The sequence below is a fragment of the Colobus angolensis genome, unplaced genomic scaffold (genome assembly GCF_000951035.1).
Source record: "Colobus angolensis palliatus isolate OR3802 unplaced genomic scaffold, Cang.pa_1.0 Scaffold77, whole genome shotgun sequence".
Classification (NCBI taxonomy): domain Eukaryota; kingdom Metazoa; phylum Chordata; class Mammalia; order Primates; family Cercopithecidae; genus Colobus; species Colobus angolensis.
This window is the reverse complement of record NW_012121487.1, coordinates 332814-342970: the sequence shown is the minus strand read 5'-3', so window position 1 is coordinate 342970 and position 10157 is coordinate 332814. Positions and strand designations below refer to the sequence as shown.

Below are 10157 nucleotides of genomic sequence, written 5' to 3'. Positions count from 1 at the left end.
GGTAAAGGCTGGGCTCCGGGATCCAGGCAGGCTTGAGTGTCAGTATCCAAACTGGGCCTGGCTGGGAGAAGCGTATGTGTGTATGTGTGTGTGTGTGAGAGAGAGACAGAGAGAGAGAGACAGACAGACACACACACACATGGAGGGTACAGAGGCTTCTGCTTCTCCTTTCCTGGTCACAGATTCAGACCCCCTCTCCCTCCCTGCCCTACAGTTCCCCAGGGCCCTTCCACTTCCTAGGGTGACCCCATGAGGTCTCCAAGTCCTCTCTGTCTCCTCAGCCTTGTCGCCTCTCTTTCTCTGTGACTCTGCATGCTGATCCGAGGCCAGGGTTTTCCCAGCCCCAGCGCTCTGTGGCTCTCTCCTCGTGGCAGGGTCAGGGTAGGCTCTGAAACTCTGGCTAGTGGAGGGTGGGGCTCATAACGCTGGCTCACAGCCCAGGCTGCTGCAATAGCAGGGGTGGCTTAGGCCCAGCCCCCTGCCTCCACTCCCTTCCCCCAGGTATAAGAGCTGAGCTCAGGTGAGCTGGCTCCTCCTGTCTTGTCTCTGCGGCTGCCAGCAGGTAAGGAAACCCAGGGCTTTTCACCCAAATATACAGCCTGCTGACCAGAGGGCACACTTAGGGTAAGGCCTGGGGGATCAGATCCTGGAGGTTGGTGTGTGTGTTTCAAGAAGAGGTGGGTGGTTGGAGGAGGTGGAAAGAATGAGGCTAAGGTGAGGCCCAAGGGATTCTCCCTAGATGCGTTGAAGCCTAGGCAGGGCCTGGGCCTGTGTGCTGTTGGTTTTGAACCCCTGGTGAGGCACAGAATATCTGAGGTGGAGCCAAAGTGGGCAGTTGAGAAAGAAATGCTAGACTCTCTCCTCACCTCAGGCCTGCCCCCTCCTCTAGGCAGATCATGAGCCATCAGCTCCTCTGGGGCCAGCTATAGGACAACAGAACTCTCACCAAAGGACCAGACGCAGCGGGTACCATGGGACAGTGCCGGTCAGCCAACGCAGAGGTGGGCTCATTCACTCCTGGCCTTTCTGCTCCAACACTCCTCTCCTTCACCCTGAGGGTCTATGTCCCCCCACTGACTTTTGCCCTTCACCTTGGCCTTACCCTGCACCCCAGACCCTGTGAGTGAGATGTGAACCCTCTTCTGAGGCCCACACAGGGTGATGCAGATGGAGTCCTCCTGGGAAGAGGATGCCTGGGTGCATGCTGGGACCTGCACTGCCTGCAGCTGGGGGGTGTGGGGAGGGAAGCCTTCCCCAATCTGTGGCCGCTGTGGCCTGGAGGCTGAGCTGGGGTAGGGAGAGGGGCTAGATTCTGGGCTCTGGAGTGGGTGGGAGCTGTGTGCCTTCCAGCAGTCTTCTGCCCTGAGGGCTTTGCCAGACTCCTGGAGGAGCAGGGTGTTGGGGTGCGTGGAGCTTCACTGACGTGGGTGATGTCCCCTGCCCTCAGGATGCTCAGGAATTCAGTGATGTGGAGAGGGCCATTGAGACCCTCATCAAGAACTTCCACCAGTACTCCGTGGAGGGTGGGAAGGAGACGCTGACCTCCTCTGAGCTACGGGACCTGGTCACCCAGCAGCTGCCCCACCTCATGCCGGTATGGAGGGAGCACACCCCACCCCAGCCAGTCAGAACCCTGACTTCCCAAGCAAGTGTTCCAGGATCCCACCCACACTGGCACTTGCAACCCCTAGCTCTTCCCCCTTCCCAGAACCGGGTAGGCTCTGCTCCTGCTGTCTGCCCCTGGGCAGGGTGGGGCGGGAAGATCGGAAGCTACTGCCTCCCTGAGCCATGGTGTCTTCACTCCCCTTAGAGCAACTGTGGCCTGGAAGAGAAAATTGCCAACCTGGGCAGCTGCAATGACTCTAAACTGGAGTTCGGGAGTTTCTGGGAGCTGATTGGAGAAGCGGCCAAGAGTGTGAAGCTGGAGAGGCCTGTCCGGGGGCGCTGAGAACTCCCCCTGGAATTCTTGGGGGTGTTGGGGAGAGACTGTGGGCTGGAAATAAAACTCTCCTCTACCACCACCGTGTTGCCTAGCCTGCACCTCTCCTCATCTCTGCAAAGTTCAGCTTCCTAACGGCCTTCCCAAGGGTCTCTGTGCACTTCTGTCTTGGATGCTCTGTGGAGCTCATGAGTGCAGGAGTCCCCGCCAGAGGGAGGCTCAGGGGACTGGTTGGGCCAGGGATGAATATTTGAGGGATAAAAATTGTGTAAGAGCCAAAGAATTGGTAGTAGGGGGAGAACAGAGAGGAGCTGGGCTGTGGGAAACGATTTGAAGAACGGAGCTGGGAATATGGCTGGATATCTGGTACTAAAAATGGGTCTTTAAGAACCTACTTCCCAACCTCTTCCCCAACCCAAACCATAGCTGTCTGTCTAGGGCTCTCTTCGTGCCTCCAGCTGTGCCCCAGGTTCCTCCTAGACTCTGTCCCTCGGCTAGGGCCGGAGAAGAGGGAGAGTAGGGTTGGGGGAGAGGCTGAGGAGGGTGTGACATGCGGGAGAGGACCAGCTGGGTGCTTGGGCATTGACAGAATGATGGTTGTTTTGTATCATTTAATTAAAAAAATGAAAAAAGTGAAGCATGTTGTCTTGACTGGACACCCCCTCCCCCAGGGTCCACGGGTGAGAGGAGCTTGGGGGTGAATGGCAAAGTCACTGGTAGGGTGGGGCATGTGGGGCTGGGATGGTTGGCAGTGGAAGTGAATGGGAACTCACTTTTCCCTATGGGTTTGGGTTGAGGGTGGTACCAGGCCCAAAAGGGCAACATGGTCCTCTCTGAGGGACAGGTTCCTCTTTGCCAATGGGCAGACCCTCTTATAGGAGAGGAGAGTATGTGTGCACACTTGGGGGAAAGGATATTAGTCTAGGTGTTCTGAGCCCCGGCTGACATAACAAGGGAAATGGGGCGGATGGGGGTGGAGGGTTAGAAACAGGCTGACTGGCCTGAGTTTGGATTTCAGATCTGCCACTTATCAATGGAAATTTGGGCATGCTCTTAGTATCAGTTTCCTCATCTATAAAATGGGGATTATGAATATTACTTCCACAGGATTACCAGGAGGACAATGCCACATGTCATGTAAAGCACTTGTCAGAGAGCCTGACACATGGCGAGTGCCCAGTGAGCCAATGTCATTACTGCTGGAGTGGGCGAGTGGGCCCCTCTTTGGTTTCAGTGCTGCCCTAGTGTAGAGAGGTCGAGTTGGCCAGTTTCCTTGGGTATCTTAGGGCAACGGTGGGGTGTGGGGAGTTCCAGAGGAGTCCTCCTCTGTACATGAGGGATCTTAGGGCTGGGTCTCAGAAGAGCTGATGGGCCGGACTGGAGACAGAAGACCAGGGAGCCAGACAGGTCCCTGGCATCTGCCTTCTGATTTGAGCACAGAAGTCAGGAGTTACTTCTGAAACCCCAATGGCAAGGAGGTTTCTGTGGCCAGTTAGGCTGGCCTGGAATGTTAACTGAACTTGTCTGTTGGGAGCCCCCGAAACTGGGATCCCAGTGACCCAGGTGAGAAAGGCAGGTGACAGTCCTTCCCTTCCTTTCTCTACCCTGTCAGGTTCTGCTCAGCCCCTGCGGGGCTGGGAGGGTGGGGTTGGGGGAGTGCCAGCTTTCACCACTCCCTCTGGGATGGGGGTAGTGGAGTGTGAAAAAAGGTGTGTATCCCTTTAACAAGGGCCCAACCCCAGGGCCAAGTCAAGAGGCAGCTCAGCCACTATCTCCCCACCGAGCCAGCTCAGCGGGTAGGGCTGGGAGGGAGTGGGACAGATTCTGGGAGTGCAGTGGGGAGGAGTCCCGGCTGGGCTGAGTGCAGGGAGCTGCTTGGCAGTGCCAGAGCCCAAGCCCCAGAGCCCTGCTGGAGCGGAGGCAGACCGAGGCAGCAGGTGAGCACCCCAGGCCCGGCCTGGGAGGTCTGTGGCTGCCGGAGGGCCCCACAGTATTGGGAGGCCAGGAGAAGGGGCAGTGAAGGGGGCCTGGGGAGAGGGGCCTGTCAGAGAACGGGCGGGAAGATTTTGGTAATTATTAACTTTCCCCCACAGGCCAGTTTGGGAATGCGGAGTCCTGGGGGGTTGGGAGCTGGGTGAGGCCTTCAGAGGGGATGCATGGGGTGGTGAGACCCCTCCCTGCCGCAGCAGCTGACGGAGCTCCTCTCCAGGGGCAGAGCATTTGGAAGCTTTGCCCACAGCTACTCGATCCTTCCCAATAGGAGAGGACAAATGCGTGTTGGTCTGGGTTGGGGGTGGTCAGAGCTTGGACACAAGCCTTGCCGGGCTCTGGGAGCTGTGTCCTGGGAGAGGCGATGGGGTCCAGAAGGAACCAGGCGAGTCCCAGGGAGCCTGAGTTTCCGGGAACAGGAGGCAGGGGCTGAGGTGGCGTCTCCTCTACCTCATGACCCAAGCAGGCCCCACTGTGTTCCAGGAGCTGTTCCTTGAGGGGGATGATGAGATCTGGGAGGAACCCGAGTGAGGCTGTGGGGAGCCTGCGAGCTCTCTGGAAGAGGGTCTGAATTCAGCAGCTTCCCTACCTCAGGACCCAGGCAGGCCCCGGCTTGAGTTGCTTTTCTTGGCAGAGCCAACTGCACTATGGGAGCCTTCCCCTGCCCAGCCCAGTCGGGATGGAGGTGAGGGCAAGGGTTCTGGGGAGCCAGCTCTGCCTTTCCCCACATTCTAGTAAGTGTTGGTGAGGCTGTGACACTTGTGTGTGTGTTGGGGGAGGTGGCGGCAAGATCCACACTGAACTCCTCCAACTTCACTTGTCTGGAAAAATATCAGAGGCTGGCTTCTTGTTCCAAGAGCTGAAGTGAGTGGAAGGGCGATGGGTTACCCAAGCAGAAGGGATCAGGAATGGCAGAGGTCCTTGCTCCGTGTGTGTGTGTGTGTGTGTATGTGTGTGTGAGTTAGATGCAGAGAGTCCTGTGAGGATGGTGAGGGGTGAGGCAGAGTGGCTACCTCGCGACCCAAGCAGGCCCCACTGTGCTCCAGGAGCTGTTCCTGGAGAGGGCCTTGTGGAACTAGAGAAAGAACACAGGAGGGAGCAAAGAATGGAACAGCTGAGGCTGGAGAAATTTCGTTTGAAACAGCCTTACTGATAGAGGTGACATTGTCAGCCCAGTTCAGTTGGCACCTTCCCTATATATTGAAGGCAGAGAGGACAAATGAGTAAATGAGAAAGGGAATGAATTAATGAATGTGCAAGAAAGTGAATGCATTATTGAATGAGCAAGTGAATGAATGAGAGTCAGTAAATGAGCCACTGAATGAATGAGTAAGCAAACTCATGGTGCCTAAGTGAGCAAATGAATTCCAGGTAGATGGAAGGGACACAGAGAATCCATACTTAGGTTTGGCAGTGGGTTAGGCTCTGGAGAGAACAGTGACCAGGAGGGACAGGAGCCTAGGGACACATCCCAACACCTGGAAAAACCTTAAGACTCTAGAGGTGTGTGTGGGGTGAGAAGAGAAGGTGGACTTAGGAGGGTGTGGCAGATGTTCGGAGCTCCAGATAGAAGGAGCCTGGGGATGTTGGGGGTGGTTAGGAGGCATTTGGAGGGCGTGGGACCCAGAACCTGGGGGTGGGAGGGTGGGGCTGGAGTGGCTGGGATCCATGGGCATGGTGTCAGGGCAATTTGGGCTTTCAGAGAAGTCAGCAAGTTGGGCTGAGGTGGGCGGGGTGGGGGTGGGAGACTGCTGGTTGCTCAATGATGAATCAGCCAAGGGGAAGACAATGAGAACATTGGGGTGGGGCTGGAGGCCTGAGGTGAGAGGGCCCATTGGAGGACTCGTGGTCCTCCCATTCCCACATTTCTGGAAGGCTCCAGTGTGCACTGTCCACTCAGGCCAGGATCTACCTGTGGCAGGGCCAATGCAGGAACGACCTCCTGCTTGACCTTTCTAGGAAGGGGTTGATGGGATATAACATATGCCCCACCCCTGAACCAGGAGACCCAGGGCCTGGCTGGTGGGGGAATGGGGCAGGCGGGAGGAGCAGGTGGTTTGTGGGACGATGGGGTGGCAGAGCCTGTCTCCTGGCCTCCAGGGTAGGGAGGCAGAGGAGGGTAATGATCCCTGCCTGCCTACTACCCTATCCTTCCTTCAGAAAAAGCTCCAGAAAAGCACTTGTCAGATGGTTATCTCCAGCACTGTCCATCTTACCGAAGGTGGGGAGTGGGTGGATTCCTGGGAGGATGGGCTGGGAGCTGAAGCCCTGAGGTGCTGGAGCTCCCGCTGTGGGTCTCCCAGTACTCCTGGGAGCAGGTGGCAGAGTCATCTCTGGGGCTCATCTGTGTCTTGTCCACTTGGCTGCTGCCAGAGGCCAAGCAGGGGTTGAGTCATGATATTGAGGAGGGCCTGGAGGAGACAGCTCAGAGAAATGACTCCAAGAAGGCAGGTGGTGGGAGAGGTAGGCTGGCCTGTGGGGGGAGTGGCAGAGGGAGGTGTACCACCCATTTCCTTCCCTCTTCCTCTTCCTGACCGTTTCCCACAAGATCCCTCATTTAGGGAACGAGGAGTGGGATGGTTAAGTGAGGAGAGGTTCTCTGAATTATCTTCCCACTCCCAAGGCTTGGTTGGGAGTGAACTTGGCACAGTCCTTCCAGAAATGGGCACGGTTTTCAGAATCACCTGAAACACTGATCATGAACCTGAGCCACCTCCAACCCAAGGGCAGCATAGCGGACAGACCACAGGTTGAACAATGGTCTTCCTCTTCATCTGTAAATATTAAAGTGTTTGTATGAAAGTCTTACAGCAGAATAGACATGGAACCATGCAATTACACACTTAAATAAAAGAATATGGAAAAGAGTGTGGCTTCCTGCCATCCCGGTACTGTGCTCCATCCTCCCAGCTGGGACCAGAGGGTTTGGGCAGGTGGAGGAGGGGAGACAAGGGCAGGATTTCCCTTCAGAGAAGCCGCAGCCTGACTCTCCCTCTCAACTCTCCTTCCTTCTTGCTTCCTGGCCTGTTGCCTCCTGGTCCCACCCTTCCTTCAGAAGAAGCTTCACGAAAGAAAAAGCTTAAAAGGTGGTCAGGGACCTGCGATACCTGTTATCAGGACTGGAAGGAGGTGGAATATTTATAGAATGTCTACCTTGAGCAAGGCACTGGACCAGGCAATGTGGCCTGGAGAGATGCAGAGATTAAAAGCAGGGAGTGGTGTATACCCAGGATTAAGAAAACTGTCCTAAAGTCTGAGTCCCACCGTTTGGTTCAGAAAATACATTGGCCGTGTGTAAGAAAAACTATGCTTGTCTCAAGGAACAAGACAGGACCCAGAAAGACATTGTGGCCTCACCAGTTAGTGGGCTCCAGCCAGTGCTAGCTGAGTGGTGATGACAGACACGTCTGTGGGAGTCAGGGAGGATGGCGCCCAGGGCAGGGGTCAAGGCGGGCTTACTTTGGAGGCGTGGTTTGGGCAGGGCCCGAGTGATTGGCAGGCTTCGGCTGGCTGGAGAGGGCAGGGCAGCCGGCATGGGAGTAGGAATGGCCACAAGGGGCCAATGGAAAGCAGGTAGCAGGACAGGAGGCTGTGGTGGGGCCTGACCGAGCAGCCTTTCCTTCCGAATCTGACTGTGGCTTGCTCAGGCCCTTATGGTGGCTGTGTCCCTGTTTTTTCCATCTCCTTTCACCAGGACTCGCCGGGTGAGGGTGGCTGGAGCACATTCCTGGGCTTGGGAGTGGGAAGGGAGTCTGATTTGCCCGGGGTTGACGTGGGGGGTGCTCTGGGCATGGGCCGTGACTCACAGAGTAGATCCAGATCCGCCTGCTCCCCTCATATCCTGTTATTCAGAAGACTGTATCCGCTTGGAAAGTGTCTTTTGTCCTGGGTTGAGAGGGTGACGCATGTGCCCTCTGGCAGTCTGCTGCTGTGTCCAGGGTCCGACTCCAGCTGGGCTGTAACAGGGCTTGGCCCCGCCGTAGGTAATGAAGTGTGGGTGGGGGTGTTCTTGGATCCTGCTGTGTATTTAGGGATGGGCATAAGGGAGGAGAGGCTAGCAGGGTGTGGAGGGGTGTGTTGGGAGAGCTGCACAGAATCTGATCCAACAGATCTGGACCTTGTCCTTTCCCAAAAGGGGCAGCCGGGGCCTGAGACCCTGGACTCACTGCCCTGGAGCCCCGCAAGGGATTGGGGAAGTCCTACTCCTTCCTTTCTGCTTTGTTTCCTGGGGCTGGGGTCTCGGCCAGTCCTGGGAGTGGCTGCCTCTGCCCCCAACTCCATGGCTCATCTCAGCTGTCCCAGCCATGCTTGGACCCAGGTGAGGTAGGCCAGCTGCGGAGCAGGGTGGGAGAGCAGGTGGACTCTTCTCCTCTTCCCGTGAGAGCCTCTTGCCCCTCAGGTCTCTGACAGTAGGGATCTTGCTCCGTAGGGTTGGAACCTGGTGCCTGGGGCTGGGGCAGGGCCTGGAGAACCTGTTGAGGTGGTTCAGCTGGGGAGAACCTGGATTAGAGGAGCCGCATAGTTCTCATTCCAGGGCTTACTCTCCCCCACCCACTCTGTTCCCCTTTTCCCGCCACCTTCTCCAGCGACCAGAAGCAAAGGAGGAGGAGGCACCCAGGGCCTAGGGTGGGCGTGGAGGAGGAGGTATGGCCTGTGGGGGTCTCTTCTCAATTCCCCTCCTTCTGGTGTCCAGGCCCCACCAGCAGGCGAAGCAGGGAGATGTCAGACTGCTACACGGAGCTGGAGAAGGCGGTCATTGTCCTGGTGGAAAACTTCTACAAATATGTGTCTAAGTACAGCCTGGTCAAGAACAAGATCAGCAAGAGCAGCTTCCGTGAGATGCTCCAGAAAGAGCTGAACCACATGCTGTCGGTAAGGCCTCTCACCCAAGGGCCTTGCCTTCCTCTCCCCTTCCCTCCCCTGCAAGCCTCTGGCCTCTCAGGGTGTCTTTCCCTGTTGAGGCCTCTATCCTTCCAGTGCCCCCCTAACTCCAGGGTCTCCTCCACCCACAGGCTTCTGTCTTCTCAGGATGCTCAGGCCTAGCCAGTGGGGCTGTGTTTGCATTTCCCAAGGGAAGCAGCTGCCCGGGCCAGATCCTAGGTCTCTGCCTAGGGTCCTGCCTGGAGTCTGTCTCTGGGGTTTCCACCCTCAGCGTTGCTGACCCCTGCTTCCTCCCCAGGACACAGGGAACCGGAAGGCTGCGGATAAGCTCATCCAGAACCTGGATGCCAATCACGATGGGCGCATCAGCTTCGATGAGTACTGGACCTTGATAGGCGGCATCACCGGCCCCATTGCCAAACTCATCCGTGAGCAGGAGCAGCAGAGCAGCAGCTAGAGACCCCTCTGGCCACACCTTCCAGGCACCTGCCTGACGCCCCGCCCTGGTGCTCTCCCCAGGCTCCCTCCTCAGCCTCCTGCCCACCCAGGGCCCTTTACTCTCTTCTCTCTCCAGACCTTCCTCTGACCCTTGCTGAACTGGGGTCCTTTTGTGAGTGTCTCAGTCTAGGGGTACCTCCCTCCCTGGGGTGTCTTAGCCCCTGGAGTCAGCGGGCTCTTGGGGCCCCTCTGTGAGGTCTCAGTGCTGTCTGGGGACCCTAAGAGTTTTCTCACCTGTTCAGTCTCATCTAACTTTCCAATGTCTGATGTTCCTGCCCAATTCCTGCCAGATTCTGGGTCCGTCCTGACCTCCAGAGGTCAGCCTGGTGCTTGAGGTCTCCCTGCTTTTGGTGGCAGTGGCGGCAGCAGCAGCAGAGACCTCTCCACTTTCCTTCCTTAGCCCCTCTGTTGGGTAGAGAGGCACTTTCAGGGACTTCCCTCCAGTTGCCTCTTAATCTGGGAATGAGCTAGGCAAAGCTGAGCCTCCTCCCGTTGCTTGAAATAATGGTGGTATAAAGGCCGGATTTGGAGTTTGTATCCCCTGGTCCCTTTGGGATGCTCATTAAAACCTTCCCACCCCTTGGAAACGTTTTATGCTTTGGTATTCTTAGGCCTTGGGCCCTGTGACGAGAGAATCTCACAGAAGAACCTCAAAGGCAGAGCAAGAAAGGAGCCAGAACTCCTGAATTCCAACAGGCACTGTCAACTGTGGACCAGCAGCTTCCTCCATCCTCCTCCATGAAGGGCCAAAGGCCTTAGGTCACCAATCTCTGGGCCCTTTTAGCCCAGACTCAGACTCAAATTCAACTTCCAGGCACACAATAAGTCCCATTTAGTCCTCACTGCAATT

The 10157-nt window shown here is 56.7% G+C and overlaps 2 protein-coding genes across 6 annotated transcripts; both read left to right on the top strand.

Moving 5' to 3' along the window:
* The first annotated feature begins 463 nt into the window (after positions 1-463).
* Positions 464-8125, top strand: S100A14 (S100 calcium binding protein A14). 3 transcript variants are annotated; one of them, XM_011928148.1, is made up of 5 exons: positions 464-562; positions 894-1001; positions 1448-1594; positions 1811-1974; positions 8114-8125. In XM_011928148.1, exons 2-4 carry the CDS (start codon positions 972-974, stop codon positions 1946-1948), a joined length of 315 nt encoding a protein of 104 aa, XP_011783538.1. In that variant the 5' UTR covers positions 464-562; positions 894-971; the 3' UTR covers positions 1949-1974; positions 8114-8125. The 3 variants fall into 3 exon arrangements, with proteins under 3 accessions (XP_011783538.1, XP_011783536.1, XP_011783537.1); XM_011928146.1 differs by lacking the exon at positions 8114-8125 and having other exon boundaries at positions 1811-2576; XM_011928147.1 differs by lacking the exons at positions 464-562; positions 8114-8125 and adding an exon at positions 586-624 and having other exon boundaries at positions 1811-2576.
* On the top strand, positions 3660-9894 carry S100A16 (S100 calcium binding protein A16). Of its 3 annotated transcripts, none has more exons than XM_011928150.1 (3): positions 3660-3876; positions 8622-8800; positions 9108-9894. In XM_011928150.1, exons 2-3 carry the CDS (start codon positions 8648-8650, stop codon positions 9264-9266), a joined length of 312 nt encoding a protein of 103 aa, XP_011783540.1. In that variant the 5' UTR covers positions 3660-3876; positions 8622-8647; the 3' UTR covers positions 9267-9894. The 3 variants fall into 3 exon arrangements, with proteins under 3 accessions (XP_011783540.1, XP_011783542.1, XP_011783539.1); XM_011928152.1 differs by lacking the exon at positions 3660-3876 and adding an exon at positions 7455-7632; XM_011928149.1 differs by lacking the exon at positions 3660-3876 and adding an exon at positions 7466-7911.
* Positions 9895-10157: the final 263 nt, after the last annotated feature.